Source organism: Camellia sinensis, chromosome 8 (assembly GCF_055761805.1).
Source record: "Camellia sinensis isolate YWXY chromosome 8, ASM5576180v1, whole genome shotgun sequence".
Lineage (NCBI taxonomy): Eukaryota > Viridiplantae > Streptophyta > Magnoliopsida > Ericales > Theaceae > Camellia > Camellia sinensis.
In genome coordinates this window covers 78,913,624-78,935,732 of record NC_138968.1, presented here as the reverse complement: position 1 = coordinate 78,935,732, position 22,109 = coordinate 78,913,624, and the positions used below count along the sequence as shown (strand labels likewise).

Here is a 22,109-nt window from a genome sequence, read left to right as displayed (position 1 = left end):
ATGAATGTGGACTGAATTATCCTAAGCAAGTAAAAGTTGATGTCACACCAAGCAGCAACAATGTTGACATATTGTTGAAAAATGTACAGTGGTATCATTCAGAATTCATAGATAACTCCCAATTGGATCAAATAATATAGGACCACCATAGTAATCTCCTCATCCAATCAGCATTGAATCATTCGCATCCCTAGATGAGCCCCATCATATAATTATAATACAACTCTCTCACATAATGGCTATTCAAGGTGAGTGGAAAATATAGAGGTGAAACCATACAACATAAAAGAGAAAGAGGAGGGGGAAAAATGGAGGGGTCAACAATTGGAGTACAAGTGTGGCTGCAAAGCTAGAAATAGATTGTGGGTGGCGATGGTGATGGCTGTGGCGGAGACAGCCCATTGGAGGAGAAAACGAGTGTAAAAAGAGAGGAGAGGTCGGTGGCTGGTATTGGGTGACGGCCAGTTTGGATAGGGGCTAGCAGATGTGCTTGTGGACTGAGAATTTCGCCAAAGAACAAAATTGTAGAGAAAGCAATCATACCAGTAATACTAGTGCTTCAGTAAAATGGGTGAGTAATGTGTGATGGCTAGTGGGTATTGGTTGATGCTGTTAGGCCAATGCTTATCAAGTCATCAAGAAAATGCCTATGAAAAAGATTAAATACATGCATGTTTTCTTTTTCCCCATACTATTTGGTTCAATGTTACTTGGGCTCTTAGTCAACATCTGTGAAGTTGACACCTGAAAATTATGCGTTGAAACAGTGCTAATAGTTAGAGCACACAAATTAGTTGTTACAATTTCTATTTTGAAGAGAGAAATTCACCCACTGGCTGGGGAAAAAAAAAATTGAAAAGATAAAATCTGCCCCCGACAGTAATTGGAAATCAGGCTCTAAGATTTCAACTGAACAATTTAAATGCTAATGCCAAGTGGTATTCCTGGAATCAGTTTTAAGTTCACAGCACTAACACAAGAAAAATTAAGATCACCCCATAAACAAACTTCAATTTTTTTTTTTTCAAAAAAATAAAATACAAGTAAATTATACAAGGAACACCATCTACGCCATTTTAAAACAAAAATTTCTTAGACCGAGTCTTTGGCATGCAAAAAGAACAAAAACATTGCCCAAGCATGGTCATTACAGTCACTTGCCCCGAGCTCATACAAAACCTTAGTCCTCATCCATCCCCGCAGCAGGCTGCTCCCTCCTTGGTCCACCAGCTGGTTTTGCCATTATAATCTGCAGTATATACAAGTCAAGGGATGATTTAATTAAAGAAATGACACCGGGTGGACTGCATCGGTTGACATTACACTTCCAAAAGAAAAAAACTAAATATTGCAAAAACAATAAGCTCCAATAAATAGACTGAAAATCACTGGACAAATCATTTCCGTATTTGGTGACAGCTCTAAGTGGCCTTTTGGTTTTGGTCTGTCAAACCAAATTCCCCTCCCCACCAGAACAAACAAAATAAAAAAAGTTTGGGAAACAACAGTTCTGCTTTTTAACCCGAGCATCAAATCCACATTTCAACCAATTTCCACTCAACACTCTAGTGGATCACACGGGTAAATCTGTGATGGCACTGGCATCACACGCTAATGGAGATTTTACCACAATGCCCAAAATCATTTTCAGCAGTTGATTTGAGTTTTTCAAATATTGTTCTGACTGATGTGTCTTTCAGTGTGACACACCTAATTAAATTTTGGGGAAAATACAATTCAGTGTAAAAAACCAAAAATAATTACAAACACATGGGGCTGCAACTTTTTCTGTGCAACAAAACCACAGCAAGAGGTGCACCCCCCATCTTTTGGTAAATATTTCCCCATTTCCCACTGTTGTAATTTCCGCTTAAATTTTTGTCATCTCCTGTCATGCATATTCATTAACTACATGTTTTAAAGTTCATTATTTTCTCTTTAGCTCTCTTACTTGGTTTCCCCTCCCAAAAGCCAAAATATACATTACAGCCGTTTTTGCCAAAATGTACCCCTTGATTTATGTATTATTGGACAAATTTTACAAGTGTCTACAACATTCTCAAGTTTAAATTCCCTGTATTTTTCTCTATATTTTGCGCACTCCAATCCTATAGTCTTTGATGATACATGTTCATTGAACTCGTTGTCCATCACAAAATAAAAATATTTCTTCCCACTAGGGATCGGTACTTCACCTATTGTTCATTCAAGAGAATTCATTCTCTACACCAATTCAGCATTATATTAATGACCTATTACTGCATTGTGATTTGAACAAGTTTGTTCAAGGAGCCTCTGAATTCTTTAGTTCTTTGATTTGTTCCTTTTTATGGCCCAAATAAATCCCATCACATCTTGATTTATGAACTTTACCCCTCAAAATGAAATCATTAAGAAGGATGAATTGAACAGCCAGATATGAGGGATTCAATAGTCAATTCAAAGGTGGTATCTCAGAAGAAATAAACCATGAAACCAGTAGTTAATGGCTTACCTGATCTACACGCAGCACAGTGCAAGCAGCATCTGCAGCATATTTGAGAGCAAAAACCCTGTAAACAGCAAAATAGTTTGCATCACATAAAATGAGTCGAATTTTAGCAGGGCATGCATACCAATCCCTCATCTAAGTAACAGTGAATCCGTAATTGTATTTTCAGAACTACTCAGGCAGGGTATATTAGTGTTAAAGGCCAGCACAAGTCCAACCTTGCCTCAGCTTCAAAACACTTTGGACAAATACTTCAGGTACACACAATATGATCAAAAAAGAAAAGGTTGGATCATAATAACCAAGTTAATATCTGTAAATTACTTCAGTATGAAAATTTAAAAACAATACGCAGACAAATATACTAGTTAAAAGTCCCCCCAAGTTCATAACCAATATACACCAAAAACATGATACATATACTATATATAAGCAAACAAAGATTTTTATACCATATATACCATGCTATATTTTGACAACAGCAAGCTTTTTACCATACCATTGCAGAAGCTCTTAGAAGGAAAGAATAAATGGCTTTAAGACAGTGAGAAGTAGCTTACTTGGTGACATGCAGGTCCCAAATATTCATGGGCGAGACATCCTTGCATACACCTTCCTCCAAGTTAATGCCTACCTTGCTGTTTCCAGATGCGTGTTCAGCATACAAAGAAGATATTATTTCCATTGCGTTCAGGCCAGCATTCTCAGCCAGGGTTTTAGGTACCATCTCAAAGCTCTCAGCAAATTTTGCAATAGCATATTGATCCAATCTGCAAACAAAGAGTGTCAAATCCTATCACCGAGCTAGTGGAAACACTACACACAGTGAATCTTTATGCAAAAGAAGAAAAACTACATATTTAGCCAGTTCACAATCATTAGTTTAGAAGAAGAAATATCCAATGCACAGGTAATAATAAAACGTACAGTTTTGAAATATAGCCATCAGCTGAGATAAGCACCAATCAACAAATCAGAAAGGTAACATCTATTTTGCACAGACATCTTAGACATGGTTATCAAAATCGCAATCTAGATCGTAGGATCGTAAGATCCTAAATTGCCAAAACGATCTAAATCGTTGTAGAATCGGTGTTATAGCAGGATCGCAAGTAGGATAGTGTGGGATAGTGTGGGATCGTGTAGGATCATAGGTAGGATTGTAAGTAAGATGCTGAGTTTTTGAGTTTTCACCTTTTAATACTCATCACCCTTGTTTGCATTTTGTATCTTACTTTTAATAGAAAGCAGAATCTTAAGCACGAGACCCTCTCACCAATCCTACATAGGATCCGGATTTAAACAACCATGATCTTAGAATGTGTAAAATAATTGTCTCAAATGATAAATGGGGGTGGAAATGACACTAACATGTGCTGAATAAGCCTGCTGTAAGATGAGTAACAACTAAGAAGAAGCACAATTTTGACAAACATGATCAAAACAGAATTCAAGCTTCTTCTCTGGAACCTCCCCAAGATACTGTCATCATCTGCCATAATGTTACACAGATCTCCAAAAACAGAGATGTAGCATGTTGGACATGCTAAAAAGATATATAGACAATTCACCCAACCTTGAAGTACAAGAGAACATTAAATTAGGCACTCCCATGAGCATCACAAACATTCTCGCCCATGCATCACAATATATACATCATAAAATATATCTCAACATGGCATATCTCGTAATATACCATGCATCATATCTATCTTTCTATGGAGAGAGAGGAAACTATGTACCCTGTTTCCTTAAAAGAAAACTCCTTCAATCTTCTAGCTAACTCAATTTCAGTAGCTGCAGCTCCAGGTACCATACGGCTGTCCCTGCACATTGCCTGGCACAAAGATGCATAAAGCCACGTTCAGATTAGCTCCTTAAGGTTCAGGAGAAACTGATGCAACACTTTTTTTTTAAACATCAATATGCAACACTTTTTATGAAGTGAAGAATAGACTCAAACAAAAATGACAGGTAAAAGATGACCTACCTAAAATAAGTATCATAGATGTGTTATAGACAAAATTACCTTGTATGTATTCACACCATCATCAACTGCTCTTTCAAGGTCATCCAATATACTATCGGTACTTCCTCGTAGGACCACAGTGCATACAGAGTTTCCACCTTCTTCATTTCTCACAATGGTGACCTATTATTATTAGATATAAAGATCATGTTGGGGGAGAAGATGAAGAAACAAAAGGAAAAAGCCCAACAAAATTAAAACCAAAAGCAGCTTGATCATACCCTAACACCACCAATTTCCTCCACTGACACAGAATCAACGTACCCCAAATCATCTGGATTTGGTGGGCCAAGCTTCAACTGTTTCCAAAATTTAATAAGAACATGAGAAAGACGTCAAATAACTTTTTGCACCAAATGAAATGCAAATGCGCTAGTATGCTTACAAGAGCAACAGCACCAGTTGTACGGCAAAATCGTCGCAGTTCAAATTTGGAGCTGACTTTTAAGACCATAAGCCTGTGAATAAATTTGTTGTGAATTAGATTAGTAAAGCAGGCTTAAGAGAACCTCCGGAAAAGCATATGTAAGGTGGTAGCACTACATCATAGAAATTTCCTGTATAGAACTTGGCTTCAAATTGGATGGGGAATGACAACACTGCATCATCCATGCCAATCAGAATAAAATCAACAGAAAAAGAAAAGGGAAGGAAATAAAATAAAATAATGACAAATAAAAAAGATGTAGATGATATTGTCTAATGGACATGGATACACAAACGCTTACCAAAAATATTATACATACACAGACAGGAATACAAGAGAGGATGTGAGAATGATAGCTGATCTCCGTAAATGCATCACTAGAGGCTTATTTAAGGGACATTATTCACTTCACCAACTACGAAAGTGGAAGAAAAAAATATTGAGTTATAATTGCAACAGTTCATTAAAAATCAGTTGCTGCTTCAGAAGGAAAAGAATATTGTATGTCTCCGAATATACACATATCCTTACAGTGTTGCCTTAACTATGATTCTAATATGTTGCATATAAGCAGTGAGAATCATACACATGTAATAAGGACCGTTCCAACTGGCAAAATAATTGTGTAACATGAAGCATTAATCATCTTTCAAAACTATTCACACCACAATTGTTGGTAAACACTTTTGGCCACAGGTTCAATAGAAACATGATAGCAAATGAAATGACAAAAGAAAAAAAAAAAAATTGGGGAGACAATGGAGAGACTATACTTGTAACGCTCACAGAAATGCAGTGCCATCTCTCCAACTGCTGCTCCACTAACAATAACCTTGGCACCTGAGTCTGCAACTGCTTTGATGAGTTCCTCAACTTTGGCTTCTTCAGTTTTTGCATAATTCTCTAGCTGGAGGATTCCAAAATGACGAAGAGGAAGATCGCCAGGAAAATTTAGTATCAAATAATGAAAGAAGCTATACAAACAATATCTGACTACAAGTATATCCATCAACTATTACAAAAAAGCTATAGAAAAATATCTGAATCCAAGCATGCATTGACAATCCAAAGAACAGTTAACGAAGAATTACGTAAAAGCTGGTGCATCCAACAAGAGAACCAAGATATAATGTACATCACAACATATAGTCCTTCACCAGAGGCAAATAGGAAAAGAAGGAAACTAAGAAGATGCCATCTCAATAAATCATCTCATGAGACATCATCTCTGTCAGCAATATGCACCAATGAAAAAATTAGCAATCATTAACATCTACCCATTCTCAGAGCTAGTTGGATCCTATATTTCTTGAGGAATTTACACGCAAGGCAAATTCGTTACTCAACTAACACTGAGTGGAAAACTTATGCAGAAATTCTTTCAATTTTGAATGGCAGCAACTCATTCCAAACCAAAACAAACAAACAATCAAATACTATCGAAAGCCAGGACCTTTGGGGAAACTGAAAAAATATATTAAAAGCATTCTCAACTCAATGCACAAATACCCTATCCAGACTCACAACCAATAAGTTAACTAAAAAACACATGTTGCAATCAAAAGAGTGAGTCCAATAAGCTAAGCAGGCAGTCAAACTCCAAGTTATCAACTAACTATCACTCGCAAGATGATAAGCCGTTTGTCAACACTTACAGTTTTTTCATTTATTAGCTTTGAATAAGTAGTAAACAAGTCAATTATGTATCGAGACAATTTTGCACATTATAAGAAAAGAAGCATTTTGAGGTTCACACACAACACCCCCACCCCCGCCCCCACCAAAAGTAAAAAGAATTAGGCTTGATTATCTAAGGAAGACATCAGAAATAGTAAAGTACAGAAAGCACATGGTAGAATGTAGACAGGAGATCAACCCAACAATTTCTTCATCGAGAATGTACCTGCTCAGCACTATGAATAAGGACTGTTCCTTTTGTTTCAGTTGCAGATGTATCAACACCACCAACAAACACGGCAACCTACAAAATTATGAATAAAAAATGAAGTTCAGGAACTTGATGCACAATGAATTTCCACTTCAAAGCAATATACCCATGCCTCTTTAGCCTATACATATAAAGTCGTCATTCACATAATTTGCTCATACGGCCAAAGAATTGTGTTGACAGTCTATAAAACCCATTTCACAACGAGTTTTTTAAGATGCAAGCACAAAAATACAATTACAACCTACCATCAATTGCAATTACATGATCAAAATGATCATAGAATATTATTGATATCAGTTAGTCCACTAAAAGTTGATGAGTGTAATCTATAAATAATGATCATAGAATATTATTGATATCAGTTAGTCCACTAAAAGTTGATGAGTGTAATCTATCTCGCGTCAGGTAGATATAAACTTCTAAGCAACATTTAAAATGTGGAAAAACAAGGGAAATAGAGAAGGGCAAGGACCCATGAGTTTGTACGCAGCCACAAGTCAGAAATTGCCTAATTTAAACATCTTGTGGTGACTTGCAGAATAATATGCCCACCAAAGAATTATGCAAATACTGCAAGCAAGAAGTTGAGCTACACAAGGCTACATAGAAACCCCATAATATGTTACAATGGTTTAACCCTCAAGATCATAATCGTTAAAAGATGCCATTCTTATTTTTGTTCCCGGTCCTAGTTCAGGTTTGAATAGTACGCTTTGGAGACCCACATCTGGGCCTTTTATCTAATCGAGTAGCAAGAGAACTTCAAGAAACATGTAATACAATGGTATGCTTCCACAAAGGCTGTAAATTGATCAACCCAATTTAATTTGATATCACATTTAATCTAACCAAGTAGATTTACGTATTTTTATACACACATGCACACTTTAGACTTTTATGTTAAATTTTGTTGCAATTAATTGATCTTCTATTGATTTATATTTCGGACCTTCTAGAACAAAATAACCTTGAACTATAGAATGAAAACCGAACCAAACTAATTTCTACAGTTTGGTTCTGGGTCAGTTGCATAGCTTCAACAGTCTGGTTTTGGTTCCAAGTTTTCTCGAACTATAGGGATCGGTTTGGTGCCAAATCCACTTTGAAATAATACCAATTCAGTCCATGAACACACCTAAATTCTTTCCCATGACGGAATCACAATGATTTAATTTATCAAACAAAAAGTGCCAATAACAATTCATTCTACATGTAAAACATTGGAGTTTGATAATGCTTCAAATTAGTTCCTTACTAGAGAAATTCCACAAACCCATTCCACCATATATATCATTTACGCTCCATATCAATAATAAAAACAGTAGCATCCAAATAAAGGTTAATAATAGCAAGTAAAAGTTTAAACTTATTTATGAATAGCAGTCAGAGAATGACAAGTACTAAACTAAGTTCCCTATCCTATTCCAAACATCAAACAAAAAGAAAATTGAAATTTTCCTCTAGGGAAAAAATAAAAGTAAAAAAACTAGAGAACTGGAAGAAATTCAAGATAAGATCATAGGTGGAAAAAAAATTGCAATATATCCTATGGTTCAACATCAGTGCGTGAGAGAAAAATGTCGGTGAAAACTGGAAAGACTTTAAGAAAATGGATAGATTGGAGCCTACCTTGGCTTTTTCTACTCGCTTTATGGACCCAACAGCATCATTCTTCAAAACCATACCTCGAACAATAGTGCAATTATGCAAACCTCCACCCAAAAGCTTTGCAACCCGGACATTATCCACATTAAAGTTTGCAGGGTTCTTGGGGCATACTTGTATGCAAGCCTATATTGCAGCCATATACTGGTAGTTAGAATCTAATATACCTGATGCTATTGCTAAAAACAACAACGGCAAAGGTAGGGAAGATTCACCTCAGCAATAAGAGGACATAAAATATCCTCCAGCCCAAATTGCTTGCTAGCAACAGCAGCTTTCATTCGTTTAATAACTTCATCCTTGTTCCTTACATCCATCTTTTCAGAACCTTTTTCAACCAATTCATCCAAGATTTCAACAGTCTGCAAGCATGGTAAGAGATAATGAGATAGAACAATTACTTGTACTTTTTGTACATAAGAAATACCAGTGATTCCGGACACAGTAAGATTGGCAAAACCTTATTAATTGCTTTCGTGTAGCCTATGATTATCTCACTTGGGTGCAATCCCATCCTTATGAGCTCCTCAGCATTTTGAAGGAGCTCCCCAGCAAACGAAACTGTCAAATTAGCTCCATCTCCTACCTCCTCCTGTTGAGCCTTGCCCGCCAAAACCAAAATCTTGGCTGCGGGATGCTGAACCTCAAGTTCATTCACAATAGTGGCAGCATCATTTGTAATGAAAAGCTTGTCCAAATGATTGATAACCATCTTGTTCATACCTGAATATATTAATGCATTCACAACAAAAAGAGAATGATGGAATATTCCAGAAATTCACTAAGTGAAAAATTAAGACTTCAACTGCTTCTACAATAGCAAAAACCACAGGCGTTGAAATACTAGTTATGCAAAGCAAGTCGTTAATCTTTAATTGAAGTAAGTATTGCATAAGGATTCCCCCCCCCCCCCCGGGGGGTCCTCCCCTTCCTACAGGCTTTGTTTCAATTAAGGATTTAACCCAAAAAATAAAATATAGAAGAAAACTTAGATATTTCATTCACCTTCCCTTCTCCTTTTATATTCCCTCTACAAATCCCTACCCTTCTCTCCCCCCCCCCCCCCCCCCCCCGGGTCCTCTTCCTACAGGCCATGTTTCGATTAAGGATTTAACCCCAAAAATAAAATATAGAAGAAAACTTAGATATTTCATTCACCTTCCCTTTTCCTTTTATATTCCCTCTACAAATCCCTGCCCAAACCCTTGGTTCAAACACAGGGTAATAGCATTTGATGGTTAGAGTGTTGTAGAATGTTCTCCCCCTTCAAATTATTCAATCAAGCAATTCAAGTTTTAATTCCTCGCAAAACTTAAGTGGTAATTGTTTCCACACACCAACGTTTAAGTAATATAGTACATAAAGGGACCAACAAACTCTCTGGAAATTCAAAATGATGTCTATTTTATGTTAAATTGAATGACAATTAACTCAAATCCAGTACTTGAACGAATATTTTTTAATATTTAGATGACAAAATTTTGAAATATGTAAATCATAAACAAGCAAATCTACTTATCTACACATTTCAGAAAACAAGTAGCCTCTTTACATATCCGTTTTCATTAACACACACACATATATATACACCTTGTTTTTGTGGCACTGATTATCAGTTAGATACTCAAAAGTTTGCATACATGCAAGTGAATGTACATATCTTGTCAAAGTAAAAGGCATGGAGAAAATTATGAGAGTATGCAGAGATCTAAAAGAGGGAAGAGAGAAACAAAGGGAATAGAAGTACCATTGGGACCGAGAGAAGTTCTAGTGATGGTAGAGAGCTGCTTGCAAGCATCAATGTTCTTGAGCACAGCTTCATCCAGTCCAGATAGATGCTTGTGCCCTTCTTTAAGCATTGACTGAATCCCATACGATGGCATTCCATACACCATTTTCTTCCAACTACGAAAAACACACAGAGAGAGAAACCCTAGCAAATGAGCTCTGTAGTGTGGTGTACTCTACTCTGATCGAAAAAGGGAGGGAAACCTAAACAAAACCCTAGAACTTCACTACTCTGCCTGCGTCTTGTATTGAATGACAGACAACTAGGGGTGCAACTAGGGCGGGCTTGGTAGGGTTGGAGGTTTGCCCAAGTCCAGCACGAATTGTGTTTGGCAGCGCCCAAGCCCAGACCAAGCTTCATAATTTGAACTCAGTTTAGTCCGAATTGCCCAACAACTTCTCAATTTTTCCATACAACAAGCAGTGTTTCATTATATACATAAGTACATTCAACAGAGTTCTAATTCAATACAACTCTGTTTTAATTAAACCAAAGACAAGAAATGCAATCCCAGATTATATATATATATATATTTTTAATGTGAATCAATATAATTATTATATACATCACAGTTGCATTGCAATTTGCAACTGCATAGAAGGAAACATTGCAACAATGGTTATTTTGTGGAAAACTCAGAATTTCCGTTAGACCCGAGAACACGAACCATGTGCAAGAACAAAACAATGTTGCGTATGGCACTTCAGCACAAAATTTCACTAACCCAAACAAATATATAAACAAAATTTCACTAACCCAAACAAATATATACACAAAATTTCACCAACATAAACATATTTAGCAAATCTATTAAGAAAAATTTTAAATTCATAGATCCACCGGCTTTGAGTGGTAATCGAACAAACGAGTGACCAAAAATAGACAAATTGATGCACAAATACAAACACACAGAAGGATCTACCAGTTTTGTGTGGCGTCGAAGCTTATCGAAAGGATGGCGTCGTTGTTGGTGGCTGCACTTCGTCGTTGTTGGTATCTCCCCCGTTCTTCAACTCTCGTGAAGAAATAAAATGAGAGTCTGAGAGAGAGGGAAGGAAGAATAGGTGAGGTAGGGTTTTCTTTTAATTTTAATCTAATTGTCCAAGCGGCTTTTAATCTAATGGTCCAAGCGGCAAAGACCAGCAAAAACAAAAAAACAAAAAATTAAAGGCAAGCTATTAAAATTTAGGAAAAATTATTCGAAACTCCTATTTTTTGAGAGTTGTAGTTTATCAAATCTCATTTTAAAATTAATAGTCGTCCAAGTCTTATTTTTTTAGTAATATGATTCGAAGGATCCCATTATGTAATTATGAAATAATTTTTCTGACTAATGTGCCCTTTTTTTATGGTTGAAACATATGGGTCATAAATAACGTGGACACGCCTACATTCACTACTAAATTCAAAAAAAGTTATAGTAAGTTTTTCCCAAACGTTACATACACTCACATTATAAGAAATAGGGCTGAGCAAGGAATCCGTGAAATCCGTAATCCGATCCAGTCCAGTCCAATCCGATAGGTTTGGATTGGTTTTTTGAATCCGTGGTTCGGTTCCGGATTGAATAATTAAAAATCCGTAGTTCACGGATTGGTTCCGGATTGAATCCCACAGTTCCGGATTGGAACCGATCCGGACCGTATACAAATAGTCTATATTTTTATTATACATCCTCTCCCATAGTATCTTTTCTTATTCTATGTAAAATCTAAACTCAAACCTAAAATCGTATAATATCTTCTTTTATTACTTTTGTTTGTTAGTTTTAAGTTTTAATTTGCAATGGTCTAAATACTTATGGTGAAACCAGTTTTCTTATGGTTGTTTAAATTCTAGAACAGTATGTCGTTATTATAGAAAAACATGTTGCTATTATGGAACTAATATAGCGCTATGTTTATATTTTTATGAAATTCAAGTGTTATATATATATTTTTGTTATTTAATTATGTGAATCCGTGGTCCTAAACCGATCCAATCCGTATTTAAATGGATTGGTTCGGATTGGTTCCATGATTTAAACGGATTGGATTGGTTCCAATTTTTTAGGAACCGTAAATAACGGATTGGTCCTGGTTTTATCCCAATCCGGTCCAATCCGGACCATGCTCACCCATAATAAGAAAGCTATATTAAGTTTTTTCCAAACGTTACAAACACTCACACTATAAATGTGTTTTTCTCAAACGTTACATACACCCACATCTTAAAAAAACTATATTAAGCTTTTCCTAAACATTACATACACCCACATCATAAATGTGTTTTTCCCAAACGTTACATACACCCACATCATAAAAAAGCTATAGTAAACTTTTCCAAACGTTACATACACTCACATCATAAAATGTGCTTTTCCCAAATGTTACATACATCAACATCATAAAAAAGCTATAATAAGCTTTTCTCAAACATTACATACACCAACATCATAAATGTTTTCACAAACGTTACATATACCCACAAACGTTTGAAAGTTATAGTAAGCTTTTCCCAAACGTTACATACACCCACATCATAAATGTTTCAAAAATGCTTCCCACCCCCAGTTACCCCGACCCCCAGTCACCCCCAGTGACGTGGCACTCACGTGATAATCACGTGACTGTGACTCTGTAAGACCAAACAAACAGGTTCGCATTTCATTTGAAATTTCCCCCCCTCCCCCCTCAAACAACGGTGACAGCTACTTACCCCCCCACTCCGACCTCCCACTCCGATGCCGGCGACCACTCCTTCCCTTCACTCCGACACCGACAGCTCGTTCCCTCCCTTCACTCGCGAATCTCTCTGTCTCTCCTTCCCTTCACTTCAACTGTATGTATATCTGCGTATATATATATATATATATATCTATCTATTTCCTGTTCGATGAAATGTGGAATCTCTCTGTCTCTCCTTCCTTTTACTTCAACTGTATGTATATCTGCGTATATATATATATATATATCTATCTATCTATCTATTTCCTGTTCGATGAATTGTGGCATTTGGGAAATTTGTGAAATTTCATTTATTATCTGTGAATTTTCTATCTATTATGTGTGAAATTTCCTTTTGATTTGGGAATTGTGGCATTTTCATTTACGAATTGTGGGCTTTTCAGTTGGAGTCTTACATTGCCTTAAACGTGTTCGATGAAATTCCCCAACGAAATGTTTAATCAAGTGGTTCAATTTCTCCAGTGCATAATTTATTCATTAAATCAATTTCAGGATTCATCTTGATTATACAGAAATTTCTGTGCATAATTGGTTTAATTGGTTAAATTTCTATGCACCAGAAGATGGTTTAATGCAGAAGAATGCTATGTATGCATTTTCAGCCTATTACTTTTTGGTCCTGTAACAAATTATATAAGCCTATTTATACATATATACATACATACAGATTACTCTAGACTAATGCAGAAGAATTTGAAGTTACATGACATTGAATTCAAGCTTAGGGCTCTCTGTATGCTCAAACCCAAACATCAACAATCCAAACCCACACATTATATTAGTGTATTTATACATATAAACGTACATAGCACATATACAAACATACATACATAGCAGAGGAATCAGATTACTTTTTGGACTAGTTTAGAGGAATTTGAAGTTTGACATTGAATTCAAACTTGGGGCTCTATATCTGATCAAACCCAAGAATCTGCAACCCAAACCCATAAATTGCAGGTCTTATATATATATATACATAAATTCATAGATGATACATATACATACATATGAGAGAAATCAGAGTACTAAAACCCAAAAATGTGTAACCCAAAAATCTAAAACCCAAAAATCCAAACAAGAGTATTAGGCATTGAATTCAAGCTAAAACCCAAAATCTGCAACCCAAACCCACAAATTACATGTCTTTTATATATACATAAATTCATACATGATACATATAGTCACATACATATCAGAGAAATCAGAGTAATTTGGGGCAAATTTAGATGAAGTTGAAGATAAATTAAGAGAAGAAGAGTATTAATTATACCTCCTGTATCAGCATTAATTTGGGGCAAATTTCAAAACAAGGGAGGAATAAGACAAGTAGCATTAGTCTAAAAGCAAACTTGTACTTAACACACATATATCAGCATCAGTAACCTCTAGAAATGAAGAGTGGGAATCCATCTAAGAGACCAAACCTAGGATTGATCATTATGGAATGACTTGATGGCAATCTCTGTAGACTGTTACCTGATTTGCAGTGGTCTAAACCACAAGCTTCTTTAGTTCTTTGTCCACACGAAGCCACTGTCATATATAAGAATGTTAATAAAAAATTGAACCTGGTCATCCATAGCCTTGTAAAGCTGCACCTTCAGCATTCATCTTCTGTATACAGAAATTTCCTCCCTTTATGTATTATTTTTAATTGCTAAATTATAAGATCATTTGAATATATATATTTCAAATTTATGTTTTAATTGCTATTCATCTTCTATTTTTAATTGAATATATAAGATCATTTGAATATATAAGATCATTCATCTTCAGCATTCATCTTCTATTTTTAATTGCTATTTGTCCCTCTTTGCAGATGTCAACTTCAAGTGTCAGTGGCAGTAGCTCAGGTTGGTTGACATACGTGAACAGAATTTGTCGTACATGTAACAAAAAGGCCACCATCAAAATATCACAAACCGAGCAAAACAAGAACAAGTTATTCTACTATTGTAATGTTTGTGGTTTTATCGGATGGTGTTTACCTACGAATCCAGAATATGGAGGTCATCAAATTCAAACAGACGAAGTCCCAACTGTTGGCGAACAAGTTATGACCGAACGACTTCAAGCTATGACCGAACAACAAATACAGCTGACGGAACAACTTCGAATTTAGATCGCAAAGATGCAAAAGTTGATATATATGTTGCCCATGTTGTTTGTAATTGGTGCCTTTAAACTTATGAATATGTAATAAGTAGAAGTAGATGTCTCCTTGAACTTGTTGAAGTAGACTTAATACTTTTTGTGATGTTTTGGAGGAAGTCATCTTTTGTTGTGTATTGAAACCTACTTATTGTACCTCTTTTGTTGTTAGTGGAATGGAAAATGGCTTGTTCAAATTTGTACACTTTCTTCAATACTCATTGAATGGACATTGTTAAATATAGGAAACTGTTGAATACAAGGTAACTATTGTTGAATACAAGTAAACTATTGAACATGGTAAATTGAACATGCTAAATAAACATTGTATATTAAATAACAAAGTTTGAAACTCATAATAGTAGACTACATAATATCCAATCTTCTCAACATCAAAGTTTGAAACTCATGATAATAGACTACATAATTTCCAATCTCAAAAACAAACAGTTGGAATACATAGAAACTAGTCAAACAAGTCTGTAATATCCAAGTTTCCCGATGCAGAACCATAAATCTGAGTTGGAGCACTCATCAAACTTCCCTGTGTGCCATTTATGAAGTCCGATGGAGTAAGAGATGTGCCTCCAATACCATGGGCCACCTATGACAATTCATTGCAAAAAGTATATGTTAGAACAATACAAAGATGCAAAAGTACATGAAGTACTCTTTCGAACACGTACCGGTACATACATACTATTTTTTGTGCCAACCATAAAAGGATAATACGGTGTTTGAGCTTGAGCTTGAGGTTCAAATCAGAGCAACTTAGCAGCCTGCATGTTTTGAAGAATAATTACATATTGAAATGTATGAATTGCTTTTACATACTTCAATATACTTTGTCAACAAAAACATTTGAATACACAATTTACCTTTGCTTTTGTTTGTTTTTTTGCTGTTGCCTTGAACCGATTAACAATTTGATCTACTTTGGCAACCTTCCGTTTCGTAACTGGACGACCTCTTCGCCTAGCAACCAAAGGACTAATCACTTTCCTACTAGTACCTCATTGTATAGAACCGGTGGGAATCGGACTTCTTGTTGAACATGGTAAATTACTCCCATAACCGGATTCTTCCTTCATGACTCTCTCCTTGATTTCATCCAACCCACGCTCTACAATTCTAGTTTTGCCTTCAGAGTTACCAGCAAGTTGTACAATGGCAATCAATTTTTTGTTCATCCTCTCATAGGTACTTGCATTGAAATCATTCCCAAAGCCGGTATATGTGGTTTTGATGCTTGCGTATTCTCTATCCACATCTTTTCTCCACCAGGGCAAAATGTATTTACTTGGCACCTCATTTATGCATCTTCTGACAAGCACAGCGAGTGAGTGAGCGCACATAATGCCTCTAAACTCAAACAACCGACATATGCATTGACTTCACATTCAGTTGAATTAAAATAGACAACAAAGTCCACATGCTTTATCTTCTCAGAAACTACCATCGCTTCTTGGACATTATACGTACAAATTGATCCCTCCTCTTTCACAATCACCGCCTGACAGTAAACTAATCTCTTCATCTCTCATTGAACTTCTTTGAATTTCGCATTGGTGTAGGCTTGCTGAAATTGCTTCTCAAACCCGTATATAGTTTGGCAATCAAACAATTTGTGTCGAGACTTGAAGTCTGCTTTCTTCTCTTTCTCTACCTTATTTTTCAAGGCATTGTCATATTGTTCAACGAATTGCTTCAATGTAGTTTTTGGATTTACATATCCATCAAAAAACGCATTCATACTTTCACTTTGTTGTGTAGTTGACGTGCCAGCCCAAAAAATGTCTTTAACATAAACAGGTACCCATCGATTCCGCTCATCATATAGTACCCCCAACCACTCATTATCATAAAGATTGAATGTTGCAAGCATCTCTTCCCATTTACTCTCAAATTCAGCTCTTGTCAAACAGTCATAAACTGCATTTTGCATAGTCAACTTTATGGCTTCATATTGAGCATATCCTTTCAACTTCTCTGGAATTTTCTTCATGATATGCCATAAGTACCACTGATGTCGAGCTTGTGGAAATATAATTTCTATAGCATTTTGCATAGCTCTACACTGATAAGTTATGATAGCTTTTGGCGGATGATTTGACATGCAACTTAACCATGACTTGAATAGCCAAACAAATGTGTTAGTGTCTTCACTAGACAACAATCCACAACCAAGCAAAATGGACTGACCACGGTGATTAACTCCGACAAATGGAGCAAATGGCATGTCATATTTGTTCGTCAAATAAGTTGTGTCAAATGAAACGACATCTCCAAATGCTTCATAAGTCGCCCGACTCCTTGCATCAGCCCAAAACAAGTTTCTAATGCGAAACTCCTCATCAATATCAATCACATAAAAGAATCTCTTACTATGTGCTTGCATCCTCATAAAATAACTTTGAAGTGATTCGGCATCACCTTCTCCAAGCCTCAACCTTCTAGCTCTCTCAATGTAATTTCTTGCGTCTCGCTCGTCAAATGTCAATGACTCGTATCCCCCTACTTCGACAACCATTGAATGAAAGTTCTTAGACACCCCAATCCCTGCTTCATCATTAATTTCTAATCTTCTCTTCACAGGAGTAAGAATTTTCTTATTCATTGCAAAATGACGTGAGTCGGTGGGAATCAAATCATGATTATGCTCAAGGTTAACTGTGGTTAGTTTATATCTCCCATCCTTTTGTACACTACCTCGTACCCTTGCTGTGCAACCAATTTTTGTGGACAAACATGGCTTCAGAGGGTTGAGTTCTGATGTCTTTCTTCTCTGCCCCGCTCGAGAACATTCAATTGCAAAGTTTAGCAATTGCCCATCATCTCCAAAATGTTGTGCTCTATGAGCTATAGCAAATCCGACATGCTTAGCATATTTGCCATAAAATGTGTACACCTCTTCCCTTGAGCTAAAACACATACCCTTTTTAGGTTCTTCAACTTGTTCGCCCTCATTTATTAAAGGATTCTCACCTTCAACATTTGAATCAACCTCCATTTCTCCACTTTGCGTACTGAAATAACAATTAAACAAATATCATTACAGATTATGGAACTAAACTTCATATTTCAGATTTTATATAAACTGTTTACAGATTATGGAACTACACAGTTTACAGATTATGGAAATTATATGAAGTTTGCTACCAAGCTTACAGATTACAGATTATGAAGTTTGCTACCACAGTTGATCACAATTACTCATAAAAATTAACTAAATTGTATTTGGTTAAAATGGTGCTATGGTTGCAAATAAAATGTTGAGGGATACAATTTCACGCATATTCTAGTTGAGCATAATGCCCAGATTATCTTTTTGCTACCAAGCATGCCTTTCTTGGCTGGAGGCCCACGGACTGTAGCCAAACAGAGTACCGGAGTTGGAACTCAGTGACGATTACCACCTAGAGCCAACTCACTAATGGTGATGTTTCACTATGTCAATCTAGTGTAGCCAAGTTAGTCAGATCAGTTAACAGATTTGTCCACAGTTAACAGATTTACCTAAAAAACATAACTCTTGTCCAAAATGACAGATTGATTATAGTTTACAGATTATATTTCATATTTCAGAATTAGCATATAACTGAAAGATTAGCATATGAAATTGATTTTTTACCTCATAAACCAGATTGATGGACAGAAACAGAGCAGAGCAAAACCAGACAGACCAAAATTACAAGAATTCTGAGGATAGATGAGAGCTAGTAATCTGATATGGTGGAGGAGGAGGAAATTTCACATTCTTCTGAAGAAATGAGTTAACATCTGAGACCCACTTCCACAACCCATACGGAGAACTTCAATCATTCTGGAGAAAGACTAGCCACTGGTTTTTGCAAAAATTCCCGGCGAGCTATGGTGGAGGAGGAGGATGGCGGCGAGAGGTGAGGATAGGCGAGGGAAGACAGATAAGGATAGACGAGGATGACGGCGAGAGTTAGGACATACGAGGGAAGACGAGGGAAGCCAGAAATTCCCACTTTTTTCCCTTTTTTTTTTTTTTTTTTTCCAGCTGTGTTTACACATCAGCTGCCACCTCATCACCACGTCACTGGGTGTATGTAGCGGGATTGTAAATGTTTTCCCAAACGTTACATACACCCACAAACGTTACATACACATACATCATAAAAAAGCTATAGTAAGCTTTTCCCAAACGTTACATACACCCACATCATAAATGTGGTTTTCCCAAACGTTACATACACCTACATCATAAAAAAACTATAGTAAGTTTTTCCCAAACGTTACGTACATCCACATCATTCAAACATAATATCACCAAACCCAAAACAGTAAGTTCATGGGCAAGACTGTCTGCCCCCAAATAATGGGACCTTTGGGTGTACAAAATTAAATATGGGACTGATTAGATTACAATCTCACCTTTTAGGATTTATGGTTCAATTCCCCTTATTTATACATATATTATATAATTTATATAACGGGTTCAGGTTGCTCGAGTTAGCTACTAATTCTATCTAGGCCCGGCCCAAATTATAATTCGGGCATCAAAAATTTATCCAAACCGTTCAGATTACAAGATATTGTTGCCTAAGCCTTAAAAAAACCCGGGTTGAACACGGATTGCTCGGATTGAGTCCGCCGAAGTTGCACTCCTACAAACACCTGGTAACAATTTTTTTTTTAAGAATAAATTTATAAAGGTTTGCTTCAAGTACATATTGTCCTCTGTAATTTGTAAAATTACAAATACCTCTTGTTATGATTTTTTATTTAATAAAATTAATTAAAAAAATGAATTCCATAATTATTCTCATATACAATAATAAAATTACCTAAATTATTAATTGAAATATATTTCTAACATTATTAAAAATAATTAATTGACTTTATGATGTATTAATAAAAATAGGCAATTTTTTATGCATTTAAAAATGTAATTCGTATTTTAATCAAATTTTAGAGGTGTATTTATAATTTATCCTTTTTAAAAAACATACTCTATATAATAATAAGTAGCACGTTACTAACAATTTAATTTTTAATTAATATGTCATAAATTTAATTAAATTATTTATGTGTATGCAATGTATAAATTATAATTTTAATCGTATTGTGCTATACAAATATAATTTAAATAAATATACATAATAATAAAATTTAGTCATTTCCTTTCCTATGTATCTAAATATAATAATAAAATTTAGTTATTTACATTTATGTCTATGTGCATATATTTAATTATTTTAAACTTTATGTCGCAATATATGTAATACAAAATAATAATATTTTTTAATGAAAATTATGTTTATTCTCAAATGCATTTATAAAAATTGGTAATCACAATAGCATAAAGTGCAGACCATTAAGACTAATATTAACATTTATATTATTATGTTAGCAATATCAATTTAATACTTGAATTGTTGTATGAATTGTGAATTGTGATTTTTCGTTCATGAGATGATAGGTGAGTTTAAGACACCAAGAACATCCGTAATAATACCAGTGTAAATGGAAAAGAGGAATGCCTAAGTGTAAATAACATCATTTTTATAATACATCAATTAAAAAGGTATAATCTAGCAATGGTCTCTTATGTCCCAATAAATAGCATAAATAAATAAAAACAAATTTCATCTTTTCACTCCCTCTACCGTCGTTTCAATTTTCACCAGGATGAGACTCAAACAGCCAACACCAACTCCAGTAACAGCAAACCAAATTTGTATCACATCCCCTCTAACCCCGCCACCTTCTTCTGAATCTCCATTGCCGACATAAATCTTCTCTCTTTGTCTTCCCATTCAACGTTGGCTCGAGAAGCCCCGGTACGTCCAATCCAAAAGGTATTGAAATTATATCAAACGCATTTATGACAGTTGTGGGTTTGCATTATTTGGTTGGTACTATAATGAAAAATATGGGGGCAGAGCAGTTTAATGGCAGTGATTTCTTAAACCAAGCATGACCCATTAAGGTCTCGATGCTCGTTCCCCCTGAACTTGATTGAACTGGGGGTTTGGATCAAGCATTTGACGATTATGAACTTTGCTTGACTTTATACCCATCGAGGGACCAAAATTCGCAGCAGCAGATTTCTGGTGCATAGTTGCAAATTTGGAGTCATCGTGGAAAAAGGGAAGAGGATGACCCCACTAGACCAGGCATTGGCCTTGGGCCTCAACCTGCTGAGAATCATAACAAATGGATGATGGGGTGAAACAATGAATCCTTTTTTTTTTTGAAGTATCTTTTTCCCTTCTATTAAAGATAATAGTGAATAAGTTAGTAATAAAATATCCAAACAAAAAAATTTATGAATGTGGACTGAATTATCCTAACCAAGTAAAAGTTGATGTCAAACCAAGCAGCAACAATGTTGGCATATTGTTGAAAAATGTATAGTGGTACCATTCAAAATTCATTGATAACTCCCAATTGGATCAAATAATACAGTACCAGCATGGTAATCTCCTCAACCATTGAATCATTGGCATCCCTAGACAAGCCCCATCATATAATTATAATACAACACTCTCACATAAAGGCTATTGAAGGAGAGTGAAAAATATAGAGGTGAAACCATACAACATAAAAGGGAAGAGGGGTGATTTAGAGCACTAAATTTGAAGCTCTAAAAACACCACTAATGAGGTGACAATGTATAGAAAAATAAAATAAAACAAAACAAAGGCCAAACTATCACATCAGTGATGGGGTCCACATGATGCCACATCATTAGTGGTGCTAAATTAGTGGTATGAAGTATTTTTCAAAAGAGAAAGAGGAGGGGAAAAAAATGGAGGGGTGAACAATTGGAGTACAAGTGTGGTTGCAAAGCTAGAAGTAGATTGTGGGTGGTGATGGTGATGGCTGTGGTGGAGATAGCCCACTGGAG

General features: G+C 35.7%; 1 protein-coding gene and 1 pseudogene across 1 annotated transcript; both read right to left on the bottom strand.

Moving 5' to 3' along the window:
• Nucleotides 1-880: 880 nt before the first annotated feature.
• LOC114303560 (T-complex protein 1 subunit theta) lies at nt 881-11,598 on the bottom strand. Its single transcript, XM_082882879.1, has 14 exons — nt 11,275-11,598; nt 10,311-10,468; nt 9,024-9,286; nt 8,779-8,925; nt 8,528-8,689; nt 6,851-6,928; nt 5,721-5,854; nt 4,906-4,978; nt 4,742-4,819; nt 4,521-4,643; nt 4,234-4,328; nt 3,052-3,261; nt 2,495-2,552; nt 881-1,249 (listed from the first exon to the last, which is right to left on the bottom strand). The coding sequence occupies exons 2-14, from the start codon at nt 10,456-10,458 to the stop codon at nt 1,181-1,183; spliced, it is 1,638 nt and encodes a 545-aa protein (XP_082739005.1). The 5' UTR covers nt 10,459-10,468; nt 11,275-11,598; the 3' UTR covers nt 881-1,180.
• Nucleotides 11,599-16,769: 5,171 nt separating this feature from the next.
• On the bottom strand, nt 16,770-18,239 carry LOC145797854 (protein FAR-RED IMPAIRED RESPONSE 1 pseudogene; annotated as a pseudogene).
• Nucleotides 18,240-22,109: the final 3,870 nt, after the last annotated feature.

Coding starts and splice junctions, on each gene's coding strand:
- LOC114303560 (XM_082882879.1), bottom strand. CDS start 10,458: ATGGTGTATGGAATGCCATCGTATGGGATTCAGTCAATGCTTAAAGAA. Junction 4,979..5,720: donor CATTTCTGTGAGCGTTACAA/GTATAGTCTCTC, acceptor ATTTATTCACAG/GCTTATGGTCTTAAAAGTCA. Junction 1,250..2,494: donor CTGTGCTGCGTGTAGATCAG/GTAAGCCATTAA, acceptor TATATACTGCAG/ATTATAATGGCAAAACCAGC.